At 38.7% G+C, this 27,047-nt stretch overlaps 2 protein-coding genes and 2 pseudogenes across 5 annotated transcripts in view; 3 read left to right on the forward strand and 1 right to left on the reverse strand.

Moving 5' to 3' along the window:
* Nucleotides 1-1,020, forward strand: part of STOX1 (storkhead box 1) — a 45,000-nt gene extending 43,980 nt beyond the window's left edge. Inside the window, exon 4 of the mRNA XM_006105328.3 lies at nt 735-1,020. Within this exon, the coding sequence (XP_006105390.1) occupies nt 735-882 (148 nt within the window). The 3' untranslated portion in view covers nt 883-1,020. The remainder of the gene's footprint in view (nt 1-734) is intronic.
* Nucleotides 1,021-3,852: 2,832 nt separating this feature from the next.
* On the reverse strand, nt 3,853-5,316 carry LOC106694845 (annotated as a pseudogene).
* Nucleotides 5,317-6,858: 1,542 nt separating this feature from the next.
* Nucleotides 6,859-7,461, forward strand: LOC102418733 (annotated as a pseudogene).
* A 1,170-nt stretch (nt 7,462-8,631) lies between these two features.
* DDX50 (DExD-box helicase 50) overlaps nt 8,632-27,047 on the forward strand; it is a 27,807-nt gene continuing 9,391 nt past the window's right edge. Inside the window, exons 1-9 of one of the 4 annotated variants that reach the window (XM_023746392.1) lie at nt 8,632-8,821; nt 12,584-12,637; nt 13,261-13,557; nt 15,874-15,949; nt 16,295-16,473; nt 18,078-18,195; nt 18,312-18,497; nt 18,961-19,106; nt 21,960-22,109. In XM_023746392.1, coding sequence (XP_023602160.1) covers nt 8,738-8,821; nt 12,584-12,637; nt 13,261-13,557; nt 15,874-15,949; nt 16,295-16,473; nt 18,078-18,195; nt 18,312-18,497; nt 18,961-19,106; nt 21,960-22,109 — 1,290 coding nt within the window. In that variant the 5' untranslated portion in view covers nt 8,632-8,737. The remainder of the gene's footprint in view (nt 8,822-12,583; nt 12,638-13,260; nt 13,558-15,873; nt 15,950-16,294; nt 16,474-18,077; nt 18,196-18,311; nt 18,498-18,960; nt 19,107-21,959; nt 22,110-27,047) is intronic. The other 3 variants (XM_014447522.2, XM_023746391.1, XM_006105330.3) reach the window with 3 other exon arrangements.

Below are 27,047 nucleotides of genomic sequence, written 5' to 3' on the forward strand. Positions count from 1 at the left end.
GGCATATGCCTAGGTTACAGGCTCCATCCCTGGTGTGGGCCATGCAGGAGGCAGATGATGGATGATTCTCATTATTGATGTTTCTACCTCTCTCTCCCTCTCCCTTCCTCTCTGAAAGAAATAAAAATACACTTTTTAAAAAGTGGCATGCTATACCGGAGGCTTATTGGAGGACACATTTTTGAGACATATCTTAATGTAACGGACATGTGATGAAGAGGAGGGAAGGTGGGAAAAGGGGACTGTCGGAAGCCAAATGCCTAAACAGTAATGTGGCTGAAGCAAGGCAGATGTGTTAGATAAGAAACTAACATAGCTTACAGCTCCAAGGAAGGGAACGTTGTCAATATGAAAACTATTGTAACTAGCTCTTCCCTTCCCTATGACTTCTCAAAAAATAAATTACACAAGATGCTATTGGTTACTTCAGTTGTATAGAATAGTTTTTCAGAAACTTATTTCTGACCAGAATATACTTGATATTGGATTTGAGAACAGATGATGATCAGAAAATATGAACTTCTCGGAAAGCAGCTGTCAAATAATTGAGGTGCGTTTGTGAAGCATTTAAAATGTAAAGAGTACTTTAGATTTTTAAAGGTTAACTTATTTGATAAGTGTACCTTAGTGTTGGTAAATGTTACACTGCTACAAAGAAACAAATGACAGTATCATGCTTTGATTCGAAATTCAACCCATTTTGAAGGTAATAATTCTATTTTTAATATTTTTAGGACACAGAGTCTGGCATCTAATAATTCAATCATTCTGGATGGTCTAAAAAGAAGACAGAATTTTCTGCAGAACTTTGAAGGCACAAAAAGCAGTCAAACGCTCACATCCAATCCCTTGCTACAACTAACTCCAGTCATCAATGTTTAATTCTTACTTTTCTTTTGGAAACTTTTGTAAAAATGTACAGCATCATATAGGATGTTTTAATCAACTGAGTATATAAGAATTCTCTAAAATTGAGCGTAAATGTTACTAATCTCATTACATATTTTGTTCTAGTTGCTGTTTTTTGACATTTTAAAGCTTTTTTAAAGCTTATTTTACTATGAATTTATTGGACATACATAGTTTGTAATAAAAAAAAATGGACTCCTTTGTCTTCTTCCAAATGTAATTACTTTGAATTTTCATTATTTTCTCAAATACAGAGGGTGCTAACTTACTACCCAGTGTGCATTTCTCTACCCACACCTAATATTGAGTTCTTACGTTAAGTGGATCTCACCTGATTTCATCACAAAAAATCCAGAATATAGTGTTTCAGGGTTGCAAAAATATTTTGTTTACAACTAAAGTCTTATTATTATTTGTTATCTGAAAGAATTTACCCAAAGAGTTGGGTACTTTGCAACAAGAATTCCTACTGCCCAGGATCTTCTCTGTGAATATGAACAAATAGCTTCACATTGTGACTGACTGGCAATGTCCAAAATACCTGTGGCAATAAGCACCTGGCTCTACTCTTTCTCTGTTTCCTCCCACATTTGAGGCTCTCTCTATAGCATGGCAGTGAGAAGTCAGGATGTTCTCAGGTGGCGTGGAGATAGAGGGAAGCAGAATGGTTGCAAATGGCTTGTGAGTAAAAGGGAGGTTCTGAATTAGAGATTTAGAGAAGAGAAACCATTTGATCCATTTCCACTCATGGTAAGACCTACATAACTTTGCCAGATTTTTTTTTCTGGAAGGCCTTTTCAGACCAAGCAGTGGAATGGTCAGTTCTCTTGAGTTTGGGGAACGTGGAGCAGTCAAGACAGGTTTTATGTAGATGCGAATGCTGACTTATGGTTGAGGATGTTTCTTTTAAGAGGTTTCTAAAGGTTGCCAAGGCCTTAGATCGAAAGGATAACTGAATAATTGGAAAGTGCCTCTTTCCAACTCTCACTGGCCTGGGAGCAGTGAAGGCCAGATGAAGGTCAGCACTGTGGAGAGCTGCCTCTAGGCCCCGTGGAGAGGAGGGGAAATCAGATATGCTACTTCGTTGTGCAGTGGGTGGAACACTCAGTCCTATTGATTTTCAATAGGCCCTAACCAATCTATCCAAGATTAGCTGCGGTCACAATGACATTTGAAACCCTGGACAAAGTACCAAGAAGGGTAATCTGGGTAGAAAAACCTTGTGAGGAGGCATTGTTTTAGGGATTCTTATAAAGAGCTTGGAATTAGCAACAGTGAATGGAAGTTGGGAGATTCAGCTCAATATGAAGAACGTCTATTAGTCAAAACTATCTATAGATGAAATAGGCAGCTTTGTAAATGAATGAATTTCTCATTATTTAGGGCATTCTTGTAGAGGCTTGGTGATCCCTTGACTGATAACATTGCGTAGGTATTTCCAGTACTTAGTTTAACAGGATGGCTGAACTAGACGAGTTTGAAGATTCCTTTCAACAATAAGATTTTGCGCTTCAGTGAGGGTTATATGTCAAATATATCTCAATTTTAAAAAAAGATTCAGTGTGGATCCTGCAAAATACTGAACTCATGTAAAATTTCTTTAAAAAATATATATATTCTTATTGATTTCAGAGAGAGAGGGAGAGAGAGAGAGAGAGAAACATCAATGATGAGAGAGAATCATTGATTGGCTGCCTTCTGCACGCCTCCTACTAGGGATCAAGCCCACGACCCAGCGTGTGCCCTTGACTAGAATCAAACCTGGGACCCTTCAGTCCACAGGCCGACACTCTATCCCCTGAGCCAAACCAGCGAGGGCTCATGTAAGATTCCTGAGTATTGCTTTCAGTTCTCCATTTCTGCATCTGTCCCTGCCAATCCTTGGAAAAAGAAGCACCAACAACTCTGTTCTTTGATTTTGGACTTGGACAAGTTTCTTTGAGTGATGAATCCAAGTCTTTTGTGATCTAATCACATCTAGGAATCACTGAAAGCCATTTAAATTTGCCACTAGTGGTAGATGCATTATAACATTTGAAATGTATTAAATGGAGCCTATTATGAAACCAATAAACTTCCCTTCTATTAAACACAACATATGAGTACAAATATTAAAGATGGGTATATGTGTTATTAAATAGTTCTTTGGGAGATTATTTTCTAGTGACTTGCATTTTCCTCAATACTAATTTTTGTATGTGGAAATTTTATTTCTTGATTTGCCTTGCCCATTGCAGTCTATTCTCTAATGAGAAAACTGGTCTCTTGAGGCAGCATGATGACATGAGCTTAGGAGAAAGACAAGTTTGAATCTCAATTGGAATTCTTGGTAGCCATGTGATGAAGAAAGTTACCAAACTTCTCTGATTTAGTTTTCTCATCTGTAAAAGGAAGATAGTAATGACACCTATGCTACAGATTGTTGTCAGATTTGAAGATAATCTATGGAAAGTGCCCAATACAGCAGGCACCTAATGTTGTTAAAAATATATGTGTGTATAATTCTATATACTCACCAAACTTGTCTGATAGGGAAATACATGGCCTACTATACAGGCCCCCTGTTTTTGCCAGGTTGTCTAGAGTTCCTCCAATTAGAGATTCAATTTAGGTAAAGATTATAGAAAGTATCATCAATCAAAATCTAGATATGCCTGGGGAAGGTATTATGCTTTTGGCCAAGAAGGTTTTTGTTTGTTTTTATTGATTTTAGGACAGAGAGAGAGAGAGAGAGAGAGAGAAGAGTGAAACATTGATTGGTTGCCTTCTCTACACACCCTGACTGGGGACCCAACCTGCAACCTGGGCATATGCCCTGACCAGGAATCAAACTGGTGACCTTTCAGTGCACAGGACAACATTCCAACCGAGCCACCCAGCCAGGGCGCTATTTTCTTTTTTAATTTTATTTTTCAATTACAGTTTAAATTCAATGTTATTTTGTATTCATTTAAGGTTTACAGCATAGAGGTTAATCATATACTTTACAAAGTGTTCCCCCTGATAGTTCCAGTAGCCACCTGGTACCATACCTAGTTATTTCAATATTGTTGACTATATTCCCTGTGAGGTGCTTTACATCCCCATGACCACGAATCCTCCCATTTGAAACCTTAGATTTCTTAGGAGGTTCCTTCTTTATCAGAAGCAGCTTCCATTTCTTGGGAATGGTGCCCTCTTCTGGGATGTGATGTGACTACTCCCACCACTTGATTCAAAATGTGTATAGAGTAATTGACTAAAGAAACAGTGAAACCTCTATCCAAAGAAATTTAAAAATATTTCCAACTAGTTAGAATTAGGAGTTAGATACATAAGTATACCTGTGCTAAATATGTTCAATGTTTGACTCAGTACAGAGGTTTTCTGATTGTTGTTTTTTTTACACTTATCATGCCATGAATACATAGGGAATGGATTTCAGCAGCTCAGGTTTCTTTCCATTGATTCTCACAAAGTGTGCTTCTCTGGGTGGAGCAGGCTGAAGCTTCAATTAAACCCAGGTACCTTTCTCTCTGGCTTCCTTCTTTTTCTAATCGTTTTCCTTCACACGTTTCAGGGAGCTATCTTGGCTCTTAGAGTGCTTAATATGCTCCATACATACATTAATTCTCCTGGCAAGGATCTTGCCCTTGTTTATTCACAACAATGCCCACTGCATACTGGGTGACATTGTAGACTTCTCCAGTGTTGCCATGGCAACATTTATGGGGCATTCCTTTATGAACAGTGCCCATTCCCTTGATGACTACATCACTTTCCTTATAGATTCGCATGCATGTGGCCAAAGGAACAACTCCATGTTTTCTAAAAGGCCTAGAGAACATATAGTAGGTGCCTCTCCTCTTTCTCTTTGTGTTAGTCATTTTGGCAAATTACTGGAAGATGGTTACAGCCAATGCTTTCAAAACCTGTCAAAACCTCAAGCTAGAGGTATAAATGTAAGCATCATCTGTGTAGTACTCCTATGTCATCTTATCCTTCTAAATTCCCTGTGCTATCAGTAGGGAAGGCATTTTTGTCTGCACATTACTAACCAAGAACAGGTTTTAGAGTGGAGTTGGCCAGGGTCATGTGATGTGGCTAGCAATGGCAGAAACATCCCTCCTGCTCCCTCTTTCATTTTCTCCTTCTTAGTACTCTCAACACTCTGACTCCAGTGTCTCTTGATCAATTTATAACTGCCCCTTAAACTATTTTCAGTGTCACAGCATTTAAAAATGATAGCTCAATTTTTCTTGTTACATAAAATTGACATGCAGATGCAAAATGATGGCTCTTTTTACCTCCTATTTTCTAAATATGGAGTAAAAATCTAGCCCTGTAAGTTTGAGAATGACCAGAGGGAGGCAAATTTATAGTCATCTTGTTTATATCTTAAGGTCATAAGCCAAAGGCAAGGGAAATCTTTATAGAACCTTGGAACACAGCAATAGATGAGGCTCCCCAATTCTTTAATTTTAAGAAAGAAATATCAAAGACTGGTAAGATATTTGGAAAATAAAGATGTTCTAATAAGATTATATTTTTAATTACTTGTGCATTTTCATTATGCTACTCCTTCATACTCCTGCCCCCCAAATTTCATCTCTTGAAATTTATATAAATCTCTTGAAATTTATAGAGGGAACAAACAAAAATTCTCCATGCCTTCATTCTCAAGTTTCCTAGTTGATACGCATTGAGAGCACATACGTAGCAGTATCTCCACCCCCCCCCCCCCTTTTTTTTACAGCTAAGCCACAGCTTGGTCAAGTTACTTATGACTTGGTTTAATTTGCACACATTTGTATACTCCACCTGACATAACAGCAGTCAGATATTTGATTCAATGAATTTGGGGCTTAGAAAGGCAAGGTTTGCAGAGAATTCTAATCTAAGTCACAGAAGGTCATTCTGAAAAACACCTATCTCTTGCATAGGGAGAAGTGCAGTCCTTTCCTTTTATAGATCTGCTGTATGACCTTTGGCATAAAAATGAAAGCCAAAAATCGTCTTAAGGAGGTTTTAAAAACTTCACCTGTGTTTGCTCTTCAACCAGAACATAGTAACATTGGTTCCTTTTACCCCAATTTTATATGTGTGACATGCTTAACCACATCCACTCCATGTTGTAGGGCCATGAACTTTACCATGGCAGAATTGGGGGCGGGGGTGAGGGAGTGGGACAAAAGGATTCAGAAAAAAACACACACACACAGATTTAGAGATGCACAGCCATTCCCACAATTTAGGGAGAGATGCATTTTCCCACAGATTGAACATTTGTGGTTCCAGCTACTCAGGACCAATCCCCAAACTCCATGCCGTAGGTAGTAATGTTTTGCTGAAACAGAAGTCTGATGCTCAGGTTACCAGGCTGGTGGGGCTGGACACGGCCAGGTGGTCTGGAAGTGCTCCTGCACCTGCATCTCAATTCGGGTTCTTGTTCTCCATTCAAGAGCAGTTCTATTCGAGGCAGCGCGCATGCCGGCGTGAGAGGGCTCGGGGAACAGGTGGCTCCGGCGGGGCGGCTCGGCTTCCGGTGGCTTATGTAGCTGAGCTCTCGGGGTCCTCCTTGGCTGCCATCACCGTGCCCGAGCGCGGAGTGTCGGCTCGGGGGAGAGTCTGTCTTCACGCCCTCGGCGCTACCTCCACGGCCGAGTCCCGGCCGAGCAGCCCCGAGGGTCCCGGCCGAGCAGCTCCGAGTGGGGAGGCCATGTTGTCCCGACCGACTCCCCGGAACCGGGCAGAGCGGCTGGGAGAGGCTGCGGAGCCGCGGTCGCCGCCGCCGTCGGTGCTTCCTCGACGAGGCCGTCCGGAGGTCACCCGCGCCCTTCTCGAGCCTCCTTTTCCCCCACGCTTCCCCGGTGCTCCGGCCTGAGGACACCGAGCGAGGAGTTGGCCCCAGTGAGAGGGACCGATCCCTGGGGGTCGCCCGAGGCGGCGCCGCCGGAGCCGCTCCTCCCAATGGCGAAGACGACGGACGACCTGCTTTGCAAGCTGCTCCCGATCGGGGACTCGGGAGCGTAGGGAAGACCTGCGTCCTTTTCCGCTTTTCCAACGATGCCTTCAATACCACCTTCATTTCCACCATAGGAATCGACTTTAAGATCAAAACTGTTGAATTACAAGGAAAGAAGATCAAGCCACAGACATGGGACACAGCAGGCCAGGAGCGATTTCACACCATCACAACCTCCTACTGCAGAGGAGCAATGGGTATTAGGCTAGTATATGACATCACCAATGGTCAAAGTTTTGAAAACATCGGCAAATGGCTTAGAAATATAGATGAGCATGCCCCTGAAGATGGGGAAAGAATGTTACTAGGAAACAAGTGTGATATGGACGATAAAAGTTGTACCTAAGGGACAAGGAGAACAGATTGCAAGGGAGCATGGTATTAGATTTTTTGAGACGAGTGCAAAAGCAAATATAAACATTGAAAAGGCCTTTCTCACATTAGCTGAAGATATCCTTCGAAAGACCCCGGTAGAAGAGCCCAACGGTGAAAATATAGATGTCAGCAGCGGAGGAGGCGTGACAGGCTGGAAGAGCACGTGCTGCTGAGCGTTCTCCGGTTCCGTCAGTCGCCATCCACCACCCTGTGTTCTCTTCTTGCTGCAAAATAAACCACTCTGTCCATTTTTAACTCTGAACAGATATTTTTGTTCCTCATCTTAACTATCCAATCCACCTGTTTTGTTCTTTCATCTGTAACTGCTTGCTGACTTTATAATTTTCTTCAAACAAAAAAAATGTATAGAAAAAAAAAAAGAGTAGCTATATGCTAAGGAATTAACCCTTCCCAATATCAAAAGGTTTCCAGTTTCGCATTAGGTTGTATATAATTCAGGGGCAGTTAATCCCCATCGGTAATATAAAGTCCTTTTATTCACTGCAAATACACAATGTGCCAGACGTTTAGGCTTGTTTTCTCTCCAAGTTTCTCCTCCTTATTACATATTCTGTTTCATGAGAGCAGCCCTCCCCGAAACGCTTTGCGAAGAAACTCGAAGCTTTCAGGTCGCTGTGCCGAAGGCACGGTCTCGGTCGCATTCAGATGATGAGTTCTCTAGTCGTGAGGGCCACCAACCGATTGTGTGACCGGACGGTACATCCCTTCCCAGTGTCCTCGGTTTCAAATACGGAATATGAGCCAAGGACCAACTTCCTGACAAAAAACTTAGGACTTGCAGGACCATTGTCCTGGCCAGGTCTTCACTTCAGGCCCACCGGGACCCTTCCCACCAACGCCGGGCCGCAGGCCTCGCGCGAAGCCTTCGGACCTTAACGCTTCACCCCGCAATAGGCGGGGCCGAGGCCGGCAGCTTCCGGCGGAGAATGGCGGGGCGGCACGTGGCGCGCCATCTAGCCCGGCACGGGGCCGTCCACGCGCCAGCCCGCCGCGCGCGGGGAGCTAGTCCCCGCACTGTATGCTGGGAAGTCCTGAAGCGTCTCCCGGGTGCCGAAGAGGAATGTTCGGGGTCGGGGAGGGGGAGGGAGAGGAAATCCCCCCCACCATTTTTATGTTAATAAGCTCGCGCGTCCTTTATGCAGATTGGCCAGGTTGTGACTCTTAGCAGCCAATCATTTCAGAACGAGGGTGGGCCAATCGAGATTGCTCACAGTCATTGGTCGGAGATTGAGACGCATGGGAAGAGTTTAAACCAAGAGTATCCGGGATTACTTCCCCCGCGTCTCCCGACCCGCGCTGTGCGGTGCGTGTCCCGGAAGTGACGCACAGCTTTGGTCCGGCGACCGCCCTGCCCCCCGCTTCCTTTCACTCTGTTGCTAGCGGTAGGTGGTTGTGGCCACCGTGCCCAGAAGGAGGCGGCGGCGACCAATGATGCCTGGGGAACTACTCTGGGGAGACATCATGGAGCTGGAGGCACCCTTGGAGGACACCGAGAGCCAGGAGAGGCAAAAGGTGCGCTGAAGATGGGCCGCGCCTCCTTTGGGGCTGCGGCGGCTTGGGCGGGGAGGGGAGCTGTCCCTGATAGCCTGTCACCACCGGGTCACAGCATCCGAGGGCCGCCCCTCGCGCAGCCCTGGTTCCCCGGAGGTCGCTCCAGGACCATTCCTACCTCCACGCCCCCGACCGGGAGAAGGGCGGCACTTGGCTTTGGCCGGGCACTCGGCTTTGGTTCTTTAGCCCTTCCCGTCGGCGCCTCCGAGATGGGCAGATTTAAGCAGATTTAAGCTCCCATCGACGCGGAATCTGCCCTTTCCTCCTCTTCCTTAAGCAGCCAGGCCTGTCATTTGGTTCTTGTTGGCCGTCTTAGAAAATGATTAAGAAAACCGATTGCCTTGAATGCGTGTGGCTCCTCCGTCACCCCGATCTGTGTACGGGAATGTTGGGGGGAGCGGCCTGAGGTTTACAAACCTCCATAGCTAATCTTGAGAGGCTTAGGGAAGAGGATCACCGCCAGCGTCGCCAGGATTTGGCTGTGATGGAGCCCCTGTGGGTTATGTTATGAGTAGCCTTGACTGTTAGTATTTTCATTCATGTCACAAGTACTTATTGAGCCTGATTTGTGCCAGACTCTCTGCTGGGTGGGCATCAAGGAGTTTCCATCAGCCCCTCCTCTCAAGGAACCTGTAGAATCGTAGAGACCACCGACCCCTCCGCCCAGCTCCTCCGAAGAATGAGATTTGGAGAACACAGCTGAGAAAAAGGCTGACATTTGACGAAAGAATGACTGTGTTCTGTGTAGCCCCAGAGAGCAGAACCGTATCACCTTCCGACCTTATCACCAGGGTAAGCTTGCCATTCTAGCCAAGCAGTCTTTTTTTTTTCATTGTACTAAAATATACACACAAAATTTACCATTTTAGCTATTTTAAACCACAGTGTTGCAGTATTAAGCACATTCATATTGTTCCGCAGCCATCACCACCCTTCATCTCCAGGACTTTTTCATCCCTGTAAACCGAAACTCTGTGCCCATTAGACACCAGCTCCCCCTTGCCTCCTCTCTCCAGCCCCTCATACCTCATGTAAGTGGAATCATCTAGCAGTGATTTTAATTTTGGCTCCTCCTGAAATACTTGTTTCTCTTTTTACCATCAAATCCTACCCATCTGTTGAGGTTTAGTTATGTTGTAACCACTCCGGTGTGTACAGATAATGTTATCCTCCTTTTAGGTCTTGTTCCAGGGCTATCTTTGTCATTCAATTGCCATTTATTATTGCACTTCCTTGTACAGTTAGCTCATTTTTCCTGTGTTTATCTTCCCCAAATGCTTCCCAAAGATTCTGGAGGGAAATGATGTATTTGTCCATTACATTTCACTATATTCTTGGAAATTGATGGCTTTCACATTGTAGATTCTCCAGAAGTACTTGCTGCCACACTGTAGGTTAAAATGGTAAATTTTATGTTATGTATATTTTAGTACAATTTTAAAAAAATGCTTAGCTGGAATGGCAAGTTTACCTTGGTGATAAGGTCGGAAGGTGATAAGGTTTTGCTGTCTGGGGCTGTATGATTTGGAAACAGATTGGAGTACCAACTAATAGAAATAGTCCAAGATAACTTTGGTTTGGGGTTTGTTGAGCTATGGAGCTGGGCCTTAGGGTCTCAGAATTGTAGTGCAGGTGAGGAAGGAAGCCTGGCAGTGTATGTTGAAGCCATGAAAATGGTATGAAAGTGTACATAGAGAACAGACTTAAGGAGCATCCACAGAAGAGGAGGGAGAGGAACCACTGAAGGTGGAGGTAAGAGAATAAGGAGGGAATATACAGTGTCTGGGAGCCAAGGAAGTGGAGAGTGTCAGGCACTGTGGATCAGAAGTGGAACAATATATTTCATCGCCTTGTGATGCTGCTGGGCTTGGACCTAGAGGTCTCACTTACCTTGCTTCAGTTCCCCGAAATGCAGGGCTGAGGAACAATTCAAACTCCAAGGCTGACTCTATAAATAACCTTGTATTTCTATAGAACCTATTGATTTGGGGAGATGTGGGCTAGTTCAGTTAACTGAAGACCAAATGATGTAACATTTAACTGTATATAATTTACGTTAATTTGAAGGTCTATTGTTTACAAAGCATTTTCACATATATTACTCAATTTTCACTGCAGTTCCTATTTTATGGATGAGAAAAATTGTATGTGAAAATGCTCTGTAAAAATTGTGTAAATCATGGTGAAAATTTTGGTGGTAGTAGTTTTTACTATCACTAATCACTACTGTCTAATTTATTTTGAATATTTGACCAAGTAATTCTGAAGTGCTAAATTTTCAAATAATTGCTTACTGGCTGCAGATATTAAAACACTGGCCACTAGTCTGGTGTTTTAAAAACTAAAGTTGCAGTCCTGGCTGGTTTGGCTCAGTGGATAGAGCATCAGCCTGTAGACTGAAGGGTCCCAGGTTCGATTCTGGTCAAGGGCACGTGTCCTTGGTGGCGAGCTTGATCCCTAGTAGGGGGCTTGCAGGAGGCAGTTGGTCAGTGATTCGCTCTCATCATTGATGTTTCTGTCTCTCTCTTCCTCTTAGAAATCAATAAAAATATATTTTAAAAAAACAACAAACTAAAGTTGCAGAATAGACCTTTATAAATGGTTCTAGTAACTAAATTTTTAAAACTTTTTACTTTCTAGGATTACTAATACATTGTTTTTCCACGGGAGTATAGCAGTTGGAGTTTTACATGAATTATATAGTTTTGTTTTATTTGTTTTTTAAATTTTTATTTATTTTAAAATATATATATCTTTATTGATTTCAGGAGAGAGGGAGAGAGATAGAAACATCAGTGATGAGACTCACTCCATGCCCCCCCACTGGGGATCGAGCCCACAACCTGGGCATGTGCCCTTGACCCGAATTGAACATGGGACCCCTCAGTCCGCAGGCCAACCGCTCTATCCACTGAGCCAAACCGGCCAGGGCTATTTTTTTCTTTTTCTTTTTTATTTTTTTGTTAATCCTCACCCGAGGATATTTTTCCATTGATTTTTAAGGGTGAGTGGAAGAGAGAGGGAAAGACAGAGAGAAACACATAGATTGGTTGCCTCTTGTAGGAGCCCTGACCAGGGCTGGGGGGCCAGGGGAGGAGCCTGCAACTAAGGTACATGCCCTTGACTAGAATCGAACCCGGGGCCCTTTGGTCTGCAGGCCGACGCTAGCCACTGAACCAGACGGGCAAGGGCTGATTTGTTTTTTTCTTTAACCTGTTATTAATCAAAGTTCAGAGAGGAAGCATGATGTAAAAAAAATCATGGGTTTTCAAGTCAGATGGGTCTTGATTTCTAGCACTTCCACTTGCAGGAAATTCCACATGTGGGTCTTTAGAGGTTACTGACCTCTAAGAACTTCTGTTTCCTCATCTGTAAAATGGTAAAAATAATACAGGTTCGTTATCCCTTATCCAAAATCCCTGGGCTAGATGTGTTTGGAATTCAGAATTCTGGGGATTTTTAGAAGGGCAACACCCCAGAAGGGTTTTTAGGCCCCCAATCTATAATCAAACACCTTAATATTAAATATGAATATTCATTCTAATATAATAAATAAGAATTATAAATAGCCTCACATTAGTTCAAGTCCAATTTTGCCACCAAATGAGTTCAGGTCAGGTAAGGTTTTGTCTCCAAATAAGTTACAAAAAAACTTTCGGTTTTCAGAGCTTTATGGATATCGGAATTTCGGATAAGGGATATGGACCTGTACTTCCCTTATAGGGTTGTTATGAAGATTTAAACAAGATAAGCCGAAAACACATTACACAATGCTGGGTAGGTACTCAATAAGTATTAATATTTTTTTCTCTTGGAGATATTAGAAGGTTTTGTGTTTTAATTTATAAATCTTGGGTTTTTATTCTTTTTTCTGCAAAAGAGTTATTTTAATTTCCTTTAAATCTAATGATGGGATTAGAGCCCTGGCAGGTTTGGCTCAGTGGATACAGCGTCGGCCTGCGGACTGAAGGGTCCTGGGTTCCATTCAGGTCAAGGGCACATGCCTGGGTTGGGGGCTCGATCCCCAGTGGGGGGCATGCAGGAGTTAGCTGATCGATGATTCTCTCTCATCATTGATGTTTCTATCTCTCTCTACTTCTCCCTTCCTCTCTGAAATCAATAAAAACATTTTTTTAAAAGCATTGATAGAACACATTAATCTTTTTAAAAAAAATAATGATGAGATTAGAGAGGGGCTAGAGGCCAAGTCTTGAAAATGTAAAAGAAGAGAAAAAGCAATAGATGAAGCTAAGGCTTGGCATTAGAAACCAGCCTGGATGTCTGCCAGGTTACTTTTCAAGATAAAGGTATGTTGAGCTTTGCTGGTTGAGGAGTCATGGTTCAACTTCTGAGAGAAGAGCTTTTGACTCTCTGTCACTGCTGCTTTGTTTTTTTCACAGAGTGATCGAAGGAAGTCAAGGCACCATTATGACTCAGATGAGAAATCAGAAACAAGAGAAAATGGTGTTGCAGATGACCTGGATGCTCCCAAGTCCAAAAAAGCTAAAATGAAAGAGAAGTTAAATGGAGACACTGAAGAAGGATATAATACACTTTCAAATGAATTTTCTAAGTCTCATAAGTCAAGAAGAAAAGATCTGTCAAATGGAGATATTGATGAATGTGAAAAAAAATCAAAGCGAGTATCATCCTTAGATAGTTCTACTCATAAGTCAAGTGATAATAAACTAGAGGAGGTATGGATGCTTTTTGTCTTGCATTTGACATTATCCTTGAAATACAGGCTTGTTGGATTGATTAGACGAATTAGAATTGATTTTATAATATTTTCTGCTTAGTATTCAGTACTCTGTTGGACCTGGGAATCTCTGCAGCCGAAACCTGAGCCTTTTTTCCTTTGTCCCCTGTTTCTTTTAAGGTATTGCCTCTTTGGGGCGGAGGTGGGGGATGGTCAGATTTAAACCTTTCCTGTATATTTGGGTTCGTAAACAGTTTTTCCAAATTGCTTATTGATGGTCACATACTTGCATTCCTTATGGTTATTTTGGACCCTACTAGTACTCATGAATTGACTTCTGACTTCCTGAAATAAGGTACATAAGCCCTCTTGACTTTGTGTATTTTGCCTTCTGCTTTTTCTGCTTCTATAACAATAGCAACTTTAAATGATCTTTAAGTCTTTGAAATTTAATCTTAAAGCTACATTTTTAAAAAGGAATGAAACATATAAAAATGATCTGAAAAAATCTGTTCCCTTGAATATTTTGGGGGAAGTGTAGAAAACATGTTTAGTATAGAATCTTCTATACTATGCTTTTGCCCAGTATTTGTTACAATAGATATTTTCTTGCATAGAATTTGTTCAGTTTGTTTTTGCAGTTTTTCTCTACCAGAGTTCATAGATTTTTCTAGGTATCATAAATTGTCAGTGATGCTTAGAAAGATGTTTAGAAAGAAACAGCTTTGATATTCTTAATAATTCTTGGTAATTAATAATTCTTTAAAATTTTTTAATCTGATAGTTGCTGATATAAATACATTTGAGCTTAATTTAATATGTAATCTTTGGGGAGCTTTGGGAATAGATGTTGAGTCTTTGTCTTACAATATGGTGGTTTTTTTATTTGTGAATTTGCTATTGGTCAGGAAGCACATATATTATAGATTGATCTAAATAAGGCCCTACAAATCTGTATTGCTAGCAATGGACTGTACAAGTTGCTCACTCTATTGGGATTTTGCCTGGTACATTGATGCTCTGTATTATAATAGACTTAACTGTTTATAATTTTATTTAGATCATGTTAGAGTTCAATAATTCTATTTCTAGGAATTTATCTTTCTAAGGAGATAATTATGAGGTGTGCAGAAATGTATGAATAAGTACTCTTAATACAGGGACATTGTTGATAATAGCCAAAATTTAAGCATCCTAAGTGTCTGATAGTGGGCAATTGGCTTAATAAAATATGCTATATCCATGCAATAGCATACGTCTATCCTAAAGGTCAGAGAAGAATGTTAAAAAGGCATTTAGTGTATCATAGTAAATGAAAAAAAAGCAGATAACATAACAGTGTATACAGTATTGTTTTGTTTTTACTTTAAAAATTTGTATGTGTATAGAGTGAGGATTGGGAGAATGTCTGTTTCAAATGTGGCTTTAGCTGACCGGATTATAGATAATTTTTAAATTTCTTTCTGTTTATGTATGGTTTCTAATATTTCTACAATGAAAATGTATTACTTTTGTAATATGTTTTTTCTTTTAATCTTAAAAAAATGACAGCGTTGAGGTTTGCTTAATGACTTACAATTTGAATTTGATATGTCTTTTATCTGATTCCCTATTTGAAAATTGCTATTGTGTGTGGTTCTGGAACTACTTTCTTTAAACACACCAATAATAAAGTTTATGGGTAGATATATTGTCTTTGTTTTATATACACACTGACTAGTACACAGAGTTTCTAATCTTAAATGATAATGTTATGCTAACCTGTATATATGTTAAAGAAATTTTCAAGCTTACAGGAACTTTTATTTGTATCAGTGACCCAAAAAAATGGTGTTTAGAGCTATAGAACAACTTTTTAACTTTTATTTTTGGAAGCAATTTAATTTCCTCATGTGTAATTTCTTTTAGGGCTGTTTTATTGGCTGGTATTAATTCTCATAATAATTAATATTGTTTGTATCTGTGAATATGATTTAGATTTGGCTTTTTTGTAATATCTTAGTTAAATGGAAATACATTTTTGATTTATGTAGTAGATATATTACTAAAGGGAGTCTTATGTGTGAATTAATTATTTTTAAGTGTACTATGGAAGATGTATTGAGTAAGCTTGCTATTTAAAGGGATACTTTTGAAATTAAAAGTATTTCCCACTAATTTATCTTGTAAGTTAATCTATATAGGTTTTGCAAGTACTAACTAAAGTTGTTTTGTTAACTTATTTAGTAAATAAAAACAGTAAATGAGTAAAAGATTCTAAATACCTAGTCAAATATGAACTATATTAGTTAGAACTTTGATTTCATTTTGACAGACCCTAACACGTGAACAGAAAGAAGGAGCCTTCTCCAATTTCCCTATTTCTGAAGAGACTATAAAGCTTCTCAAAGGTACTATGAATTTAATGGATATGGAATTCAAAGTCTAAATCTAAAAATCAAATTTTCTGTCCAAAAGGAGACTATAGAAAGCATAAATAGTTCTTTAATTGCAGTTATTTCTGCATCATCCTTTTGGTATTCCGATCTGTTTTTGACTCTAAAGAATTATATGTAATTGTCAAAAGTTAGACCATTAAAAAAAAGAATTCCTCTTTGGGGTAGAGATAACTGTAAATGTCACTAGGTGGTATCTTTAGGCAGATGTTGAGGAATCAGGATTATCATTTTCAAAGAAATGTATTTTTTCCTAATGCTAGTCTTATATAAATATTTCAACGAAATCTCATTTTTCAGGTCGAGGGGTAACGTATCTGTTTCCTATTCAAGTTAAGACCTTTGGTCCTGTATATGAAGGAAAAGATTTAATTGCTCAAGCACGAACAGGAACAGGAAAGACATTTTCTTTTGCCATTCCCTTGATTGAAAGACTCCAAAGAAATCAAGAGACAATTAAAAAAAGCCGCTCACCAAAGGTAACCATTATAGGAGTAAAAGGTTTAAACATTAGACTAATGAAAGGGGAAAGAAAGAATGTACTTGTTTTAAGTTCAAGTACCTCCCATGATAGAAAAATTAGCTCTGTGGCATAAAGTAAAAACGTGGGTCCTAAAACAAAAATTTGTTGATTTTTTTTTAACATAAAAAAATATCTCAAGGCTAAAGCGAAGTGGTTATTGCATATGAACGTAATGTGTATGGATTCATAGACATCTTTGATAACTGTATAATTATTTTGAAGCCAGAATATCTAATGTTAGAAGTATTTACAGTTAGTATATTTAGTGAACTTCTCTTCTTTTAGTCATGACCTTTGCTTTTAAAGAATGAATTTGCTAAAGAGGTATTCACTTATTTGGTCATTCAGCAAATTATCAATTTTTATTTCATTGGTTAACTTTAAGAAGAGACTATAGAAATGATATTGCTGGTCCCTATGTTATTGGGGTACTGGAGATCTGTTTTTTAAAAATATATTTATATTGATTTCAGAGAGGAAGGGGGAGGGAGAGAAAGATAGAAACATCAATGATGACAGAATCATCGATTGGCTGCCTCCTGCACGCCCCCCCACTGGGGATCGAACCCACAACCCAGGCGTGTGCCCGTACCGGAATCGAACCCAGGACCCTTCAGTCTGCAGCTCAGTGCTCTAACTGGCTAGGTCTGGAGATCTGTTTTTATAAGTAGTAAAGAACAGAGAGGACCTAGTTTAAGGTTCATAAAAGTGAAGAAGAAAAAAATCAACATAATTTGAAAAGATATGTGACTAAAACTAATTCGTTTTTTTGAGACTATTAAATGATATTGCAGTAGGAAAGTATCACATATATGAATATAATTAAGTCATAATGGTCTTGGATCAGGTTGGCCAACAGGCCAAATCTTTTTCAGAGTGTTCTGCTCCTTAGGTGAAATTAGGAAAGATTGCAAGTGATAGAAGTAGGACACAATCCCAGCACTGCCTTAAGAAGCTTTTATGCTAGAAGCACACTACTGGAAATTCCAGGTCTGCCACTTCTAGCTATTTGATCTTGGGCAAGATTCTTAACTTCTCTAAGCCTCAGATTCCTCATTTGTAAAATTGGGATAATCCACCTCACAGAGTTTTTGTGAGGATTAAATTAGATAATTTATGAAAATCACTACTGAGCATTTATTCCACAAATATTTTTTTTGAGTATCTGTTCTGTGCCAGGTACTGTTTGAAGTACAAGGAATACAGTTATTCAAACGCACATAAATCCTTGCCTTCTTGGAGTTTATATTTTAGTGGGTGGGACAGACAATAAATAAATAAGTAAAATATGGATATCTTATATGATATAAATGCTAGGAGAAACAAGTGAGAGGATATGAAAAAAGGGTTAGTAAGCTCATTGAGAAAGTGAGATTTGAAAAGAGACCTGAAGGAAGTAAGGGAAGATATAAATATAAGCTATTGTTCTTGTTATTTGTGCTGACTTTAAATACCATGTTGAGATTCCTAGTTTTAAATACACCTTTAAAAAGTCTTCTCAGTTTGAATTTAGACATCTTTAGAAAAGTATCTTTTTGTTTTTTTAAACCTCTTGCTCAGGTACTTGTTTTGGCTCCTACAAGGGAACTGGCAAATCAAGTAGCCAAAGACTTCAAAGATATAACTAGGAAACTCAGTGTAGCGTGTTTTTATGGTGGAACATCATATCAAAGCCAAAGTGAGTAAATATGTATGATAATAGCGCAAATATCTATTTGCTACTTTAAAAATCTAAAGAAATAGCAGGAAAATATATTTAATTTACATATTGCTGATATTTCTCTCCTCTCACAGTTAATCATATTCGAAATGGTATTGACATCTTGGTTGGGACCCCTGGTCGTATCAAAGACCATCTGCAGAGCGGCCGATTAGATCTTTCTAAACTGCGCCACGTTGTGCTTGATGAAGTGGATCAAATGTTAGATTTAGGTTTTGCTGACCAAGTTGAAGATATCATCCATGAATCCTACAAAACTGGTACATCTTAATTCAAAATAAGCACATTAGCAATTTTCTTATCTAAAAACTTACGAATTTTTTATTTTGTAATTTTTACGACATTGTCCCCAATGTTTTTCTAACACAACTCAGGTTATTTGGTATCTTTTCTCTTCCTGAACAAGAAAATACAGTAGCTTACTTTAACTATTTTCTTAGCTTTCTATGCTTTCTTCCATGTATTATTTTTTATAGATAGTAGTTAGATTTACTAAATCAATTTATTGACTTCTTTGCGCATTCTTCCTTTTTAAATTCTCACCTTCCTTCTGGTTTTCTTCATATTTCCCCCCAGTTTTGAAAGTTTTAATAATTGCAATGAAGTTTGTATGTTCAAAATTCATCCCTTTTTGAGTTTTTCACTATTTCTTTGAAGTTTGGGGGGATTTTTAAGAGTTTACTGCATCATATTAAGAAAGCATTTGAATTCTTTTTGTTTAAGATGCTGAAGACAATCCTCAAACTTTACTTTTTTCTGCAACTTGCCCACAGTGGGTATACAAAGTTGCAAAAAAATACATGAAATCCAGATATGAACAGGTTGACCTTGTTGGAAAAATGACTCAAAAGGCTGCAACTACTGTGGAAGTAAGTAGCTTTCCAGCATGATAGATTTTAACTTTTAGTTGGTATTTTGAAATTTGTTGAAGCTAAACTTAAGTTTTGGGTACCACTTCAAGCCAAATCTCTTTTTTGCCCTTAGTCAATAAGATACTTATGTAATTCCATGTCTGTGACTGAGGAGCAGAATAGAATAAATAGGGAAAAAGTATGAACAGGCAAATTCCAGGAGATTTAAACAAGCAGCCATTGAGACAGTTAATAAGTATATAGAATATGACAGAGGAGGCAATTCATATCAATTTAAAAAGAATAGTGCTGGGATAATTTATTAAAGTTTAGGTGAAAAAAAAAGTTAGATCCTCATCTAATATTATATACCAAAAATTTTTCCAAAAGATTTTTTAGAAATTAAGGCATAAAATTATTTAAAGCACATGTAGATGAACAATTATTTGATACTAGGAAAAGGAAGGGTTTTCTAGACAAAGTCAGAAGAATATATCATAAAGAAAAAGGTTGATAATTTTGACTTCATGAAAATTTAAACCAATAGTATGTTTTTTTGAAAAGGAATTAAAGGTAACATTTGTATGGCTTATTATAGTCAGGTATGTACCATATATGTAACTTTCTCATGTAATGTATATACATGTGGAAGTAGATGAAAATACTCTAAATGAACAATAGTAAAGTCTGTAAATACAATGTAATGGTTAAAAAGAATGAATTTGAGTGATACAAACCAAATTACAAAGTGATATGTACAGATTCGTAATATTAAAAAACAAAACACAAAAAATGCTACATTCTTTGGTATTTATGTAAATGTACAAAGATAAGTTGGAAGGACAAACATCAAGTTCATAATGACTACTTCTAAGAAAGAGGACTTTTATAATATGGGATGGTCAGAGGAAGCTTTGTATATTTTGTAATGGCTGAAAGTTTTATAATAAGAATGTAAAATGTATCAGTAAAAATTTATTAAGGATGTTTTCAAACATATACAAAAATTGGATAATATAAGGGATTTGATATACTTATCACCAGGTTTTAAGAAATGATTTTTTCTATATCCGATAGTCTTTCTTCATCCGTACATTTGAATCAATCTAGTTATCATTTCATCTTCATATAATTTATTTTTTAAAAGATAAGGGCTCTTTATAAAACAACAACCCAGAAAACTACAAAGTTTTTATCACAGTAGAAGAAAACAATACTTCTTTAATACCATTAAATATCTAAGGTCCACATTACCCTACTTGTCTCTCTTTTTTTTTTTTTTAATAGTTTGAGTCTGGATCTAAATAAGATCTTTACATTGCACTGGTTTGTATGTCTTAAATCTTTTGTAATCTGTAGATTTCCTCTGTCCCTTTTATTCCTTGCAATATTTTTTTGAAAAGAACTGAACAGTTGTCTTACAAATTTTCCACAGTCTCAATTTTGCTGGTTTGCAACCCTGTAGTGTTATTTAACATGCTCCTCTGCCTTCATTTTCCCTGTGAATTAATGGTTAGGTTGTGAGACTTGATCAGATTCAGGTTGTTTTCTTTTTCTTTTTCTTTTTTTTTTTTTTTTCTTTTTGAGAGTGGGGGAAGCAACACTTAGTTGTAGGTACAAATGATTCTTAGCTTTCTTCTGTGTGCTCTGTATTTTCCAGGTGTTCTATAATTTATATGTTACATTTTAAAAAGTTTTATTGAGGTATATGTTAAAATGCAGATTTAAAATGTACAAATAGTATAAGTTTTTTAACATGAAATTTTATAAACACAACAAAAAGTTGAATTTCACAGTGGACACCATATATTCACCAACTGCTGGAGTCTGTCGTTAACATTTTACTATATTTGCTTTGTCACTTATCTACCATTCCCTATATCCATTTTGTTTTTTGATGCATTTCAAATTGCAGAAATCAGTATATTTCCCCTTAAGTATTTTAGCATGCATGTCTTTAGAGCTCAATATTTACAAATTTTTTTATTGAGACAAAATTCTAATAACTAAATTTAATCTTGTAAAGTGTGCAATTCGGTATCATTTAGTACGTTAACAGTGTTGTACAACCATCTCTTCTATCTATTCCCCAAACACTTCATCACCCCAAAAGGAAACCTGTAACCATTTAGTAATTAATTTCTCCTTCCTCTAGCAACTGCTAATCTGCTTTTTGTCTCTGGAGTTACTTATTCTGGATATTTCGTATAAATGTAATCATATAATATGTGACTTTTTGTGTGTTTAGCTTCTGTCACAGCATGTTTCTGAAGTTCACCCATATAATATTTACAGTTTTTAAAAATATGATTTACATGCAAAAAATTGCAAACATTTAAACATACATTTGTTTGTTTTGCCCAGTTCCTACAGGTGCATAAATCCCTATCAAAATATAGAATATTACCATCATCCCAGGAAGTTCCCTCATGCTTCTTCCCAGTCTCCTATACTTAGGCAACCACTGTTGTGATTTTTTTCTACCATAGATTAGTTTTGTTTGTTTTAGAACAGCATATAAATGGAATTATAATATGTATACTCTTTTTTTCTAAAAGGCTTCATTCTCCCAGCATATGTTTTGAGATTCATCCATAATGTTGGATGTGTCAGTAGTTGGTTTCTCTCTCTGTTTCTCTCTAAGTTGGTTTCTTTTAATTACTGAATAGTACTCCATTGTATAAAATATACTACAGTTTGTTTATCCTTTTGCCTATTGATGGCCATTTGTATATTGTTTTTAAATGGGATTGAGGAGAATCATTGTCTTACTATCTCCCAGGAAGGCCAATTCTTGAACAGATAGGAAGAAAAATGTACAAGAGAAATTTTTTTTTAATGAAACATATTTGGCATTTTCTTTCCTCAAAGCATTTGGCCATCCAATGCCATTGGTCTCAGAGGCCAGCAGTTATTGGAGATGTCCTTCAAGTCTACAGTGGGTCTGAAGGGAGGGCTATTATTTTCTGTGAGACCAAAAAGAATGTAACTGAAATGGCCATGAATCCGCACATAAAACAGGTAAGTCTTTTTTTCATGGTTTCTCTAATTGAGATTACATGGGTGAATCACTCAACAAAAAATCATTGTCATTTGTGGTCCAAGTTTGATAGTCATTTAAAATATATTTTTTATTGATTTCAGAGAGGAAGGGTGGGAAAAAGAGAGCTAGAAACATCAAAGATAAGAGAGTCTTATTGAACGGCTGCCTCCTGCACACCCCCTTCTAGGGATCCAATCCACAACCAAGGCATGTGCCACGACTGGGAATCGAACCCTGACCTCCTGGTTCATAGGTCAGCGCTTAACCACTGATTTACACCAGCCAGGCTTAATAGTCATTTTTAGAATTGGGTCTAATTCAGAAAGAAGTTGTAGTCAGCCTCAAATGATCTGGTAAGTTAGGATAAAATTCTACCCATTTTCATCAGGTTTTCTAAAGATTTTGCAGATGTGAGCTTGAAAACATAGAGGTAGATGCCCAGCCGGCGTGGCTCAGTGGTCGAGCGTGGACCTATAAACCAGGAGGTCACAGTTCGATTGCCAGTCAGGGCACATGCCTGGGTTGCAGGCTTGATCCCCAATGTGGGGTGTGCAGGAGGCAGCTAATCAAGGATTCTCTCTAATCATTGATGTTTTTCTCTCTCTCTCTTCCCCTCTCCCTTCCTCTGAAATCAATAAAAATATATGTAAAAAAGAAAATACAGAGGTAGAAATATAATGAGTTTCTATGGGTAAGAGTGGGTAATATTTTAGAGTTGTATTGTAAAATGAATCACAAATACTTAATGAATCAGAATACTAAGTCCATGTCTTTTTTCTTTTAACTTTTTTTTCTTTAAGCCTTATCCCAGGATATTTTTCCATTGATTTTTAGAGAGAGTAGAAGAGAGAGGGAAAGACATAGAAATATTGATGTGAGAGAAACACATCGATTAGTTGCCTCCTGCACGTGTTCTGTCCGCAGGCCAATACTCTATCCACTGAGCCAAACCGACTAGGGCAGCGGTTCTCAACCTGTGGGTCGAGACCCCTTTGGGGGTCGAACGACCCTTTTCACTGGGGTCGCCTAAGACCATTGGAAAACACATATATAATTACATATTGTTTTTCTGATTAATTACTATGCTTTAATTATGTTCAATTTGTAACAGTGAAATTGGGGGTCACCACAACATGAGGAACTGTATTAAAGGATCGTGGCATTAGGAAGGTTGAGAACCACTGGACTAGGGCTTTCTTTAACTTTAAAAATATATTTTTTTTTATTGATTTCAGAGAGTAAGGGAGAGGGAAAGAGAAAGAAAGAAACATCAATGATGAGAGAAAATCATTGATCAGCTGCCTCCTGCATGTCCCCTGGGCATGTGCCCTGACCTAGAATCGAACCATGACTATCTGGTTCATAGGTTGACGCTCAACCACTGAGCCACACCGGCTGGGCTTAACTTTTTATTACAGAAAATTTCAAACATGTACAAAAGTCAACAGTCTAATGAATCCCTATGTACTCATCCTCCACTTGTAACAATTATCTTATTTCATCCAAATTCTACTCATTTCTTGCTCCTAAATTCTTTTCATGCAAACCCTAGAAAACATATGCCCATGTATATTTGGGAATGTGTCTCTAAAAGAAAAGGATTATTTTAAAAAACCCACAGTGCTATTATTATTTTTGTTGTTGTTGTTAATCCTCACCCAAGGATATTTTTTCATCAATTTTTAGAGAGAATGGGAGGGAAGGGGGAAAGGGAAAGGAAAGGCAGAGAGTGAGGGAAGGAAGAAGGTGGGGAGAGAGAGAAAGAAAGATCTATGTGAAAGAGACATGGATTGGTTGCCTCCTACACACGGATCGAACCTGCAACCCAGGTATGTGCCCTTGACTGGAAAGCGAACCCTGGACCCTTCAGTGCAGGGGCCAACACTCTTACCCATTTAGCAACACCAGCCAATGGCACAATGCTGTCATTTTTTAATTAACAGTAATTAATATCTTGAACTATTAATTAGCGTTCAGGTTCCCAATTGCCTCATAAGTGCTTTGCTTTTCCTTAAATGGTTTTTTCTTGAATCTGGATCCAGATAAGATTCTTACATTGTGTGTTTTCATTAAATCTCTTTAATATATAAGTCAAAGTTCGATTCTGGTCAGGGCACATGCCCCGGGGTTGCTGCCTCGATATCAGTAGGGGGCATGGAGGAGATTCTCTGATTTTCTGATCACTGATTCTCTCTCATCATTGCTGTTTCTCTCTCTCCCTTCCTCTGAAATCAATAACAAAAAAAGAGAAAGAAACCAAGTTTCCATAAATAATCTAGTGTATTGCTTCCATGTGGTATCATTTAACATGTTTCTCTGTCTTCTGTATTTCCTGAAAATTCAGGTTTGTTTATTTAGAGAAAACTATATCATTGGTGTCTATTTTCATCAGGAGGTGTGTAAAATGTCTTGTGCTTTCTCTTTTTGTGACAACATCCATCGATAATAATGCCGTCAGTCCTTATATCATAGTCTCTTTAGTCATGTTTCTGTCTGTGACTAGTTATCTAGTAGATCCTGAAGAAAGACTCATGGAGGCAATATTGCCTATTGATAGCTTGTTTATAACTGTATACCTGGAAATAATTTTTGCTGAATATATAATTATTGGTTCGCATTTTCTTCGGTATCTTAAATATTTTTTATTTTTTGAATAAAGCATACTAAAAAGTCTGATGCCAGTCAGACTTTTTTCCCCTTATAAGTGATTTTGGTCTTTTGCCTAAACACAAAAGACTTTTTTCTTTAAAAATCAGTAGTTATACTAGAATATATTTTGGTGTTTCTCTTGGTCACCTTTCTGGGTACACAATCAATGTACATGTGCAATTTGTAGTTCCAAATATACATGTTTTTAATTTCAGCAACATTTTTTTTGAATTATAATTTTTTGGTATTTGGTTTGATTGCTTTGGAGTTTTTCTTTAGCAACTCTTGTTGGCATTGGCTCTTGTTTTCTCTCTCTTTTGTCACTTAATCTCAAATTCTTTTCATCTTCAATTTTCAAAACTTCCCATTTTTAAGGCATCATCTATCCTGTTTCGTTAGTCTTATATTCTAATACTAGTGGCCCGGTGCACGAAATTCGTGCGGGGGGGGGGGGGGCGGGGTTGTGTCTCTCAGCGCGGGCTATACCCTTTCCAATCTGGGAAATCCCTCTCGCAATCCGAGAACGCTGGGTCCTAAACCCTCACCTGGCTACCTGCCTGCCCCTAAACATTCTGCCTGCTGGGCTGCTTGGCCCCAGCCCCCCCCCCCGCCAGCCTGCTCGCCCCCAACTCCCCCCCCCACCCTGCCAGCCTGATCACTCCCAACTGTCCTTCCCTCCTGGCCTGATCGCCCCTAACTGCCTCTGCCTCAGCCCCGCCACCATGGCTTTGTCCAGAAGGTCTCTGGGTCTAATTAGCATATTACTCTTTTATTAGTATAGTCTTTATTTGTGAAAAGTCTTCCTCTCTTTTTTTAAAAAAAATATTTTTATTGATTTCAGAGAAGAAGGGAGAGGGAGGGAGAGATAGAAACATCAGTGATGAGAGAGAGTCATTGATCAGTTGCCTCCTGCACACCCCACACTGGGGATCGAGCCCGCAACCTGGAGCCTTCAACCTGGAGCCCACAATCTGGGCATGTGCCCTGACCGGAAATCAAACCATGACCTTCTGGTTCATAGGTCAACGCACAACCACTGAGCCACGCCAGCCAGGCTCTCTTTTTTATTCTCACCCGAGGATATGCTGAGAGAGGGGTGAAGGAGAGAGAGAGAAATAACATCAATGTGAAAGAGAAACATTGACCTGACCAGGAATCGAACCCACAACCTGGGCATTTGTCCTGACTGGGAATTGAACCTGCCACCTTTTGGTGTATGGGATGATGCACCAACCAACTGAGCCACACCAGCCAGGGCATTGTTATAAACTTTTAAATTTCAGTAGTGGCTAAGAATACTAGGAAATTTATACCAGTAATACTAGGAAAATTATTTGTAGCAAAGTGGTAGATAAATATATAAATAGGTTCAACTTCAGTAAAAGTTACCTAAATGTAAATTGAAATAACATTGTGAAGTCATTTTTGCCTATTACATTCACTAGGATTATAATGATTCATAGTAAACAGGGTAGGTAGGGTATGAGGAAATAAATACTCAGAATGTTGAAGAGTAAATGGGTACAACCTCTTTTGTTAAATGTTCATAATTTTTGACCCAGAAATTCAGTTTCTAGATATGTATCCTGAAATATACATATAATGAGGTATCCGGAGATATAAGTACAATGTTGTGCACTCTGGCATTGTTTCTGAAGGTGAAGATTTGGATACGACCCAAATGTTCATCAGTAGAATATTGCTAAAATAAATGATACTGCATACATATGAAGAAATCATATATATAGTTTTTAAAAATTAAGTAAGGCCCTGGCCAGTGTGGTTCAGTTGGTTAGGTGTTGTCCTATCCACTAGGACAGTGATTCTCAACCTTCCTAATGCCGAGACCCTTTAATACAGTTCCTCATGTTGTGGTGACCCCCAACCATAAAATTATTTTCGTTGCTACTTCATAACTGTAATTTTGCTACTGTTATGAATCGTAATGTAAATATCTGATATGCAGGATGTATTTTCATTGTTACAAATTGAACATAATTAAAGCATAGTGATAATCACAAAAACAATATGTAATTATATATGTGTTTTCCGATGGTCTTAGGTGACCCCTGTGAAAGGGTTGTTCGACCCCCAAAGGGGTCGCGACCCACAGGTTGAGAACCGCTGCACTAGGAGATCCCTGGTCAAGGGCACAGGCCTGGGTTGCGGGCTTATTCCCAGGTGGAGGCATGCAAGAGGCAGCTGATGAGTGTTGCACTCTCACATCAGTGTTTCTCTGTCTCTCTAAAAAATCACTGCCCTAGATG

Source organism: Myotis lucifugus, unplaced genomic scaffold (genome assembly GCF_000147115.1).
Source record: "Myotis lucifugus unplaced genomic scaffold, Myoluc2.0 scaffold_671, whole genome shotgun sequence".
NCBI lineage: Eukaryota > Metazoa > Chordata > Mammalia > Chiroptera > Vespertilionidae > Myotis > Myotis lucifugus.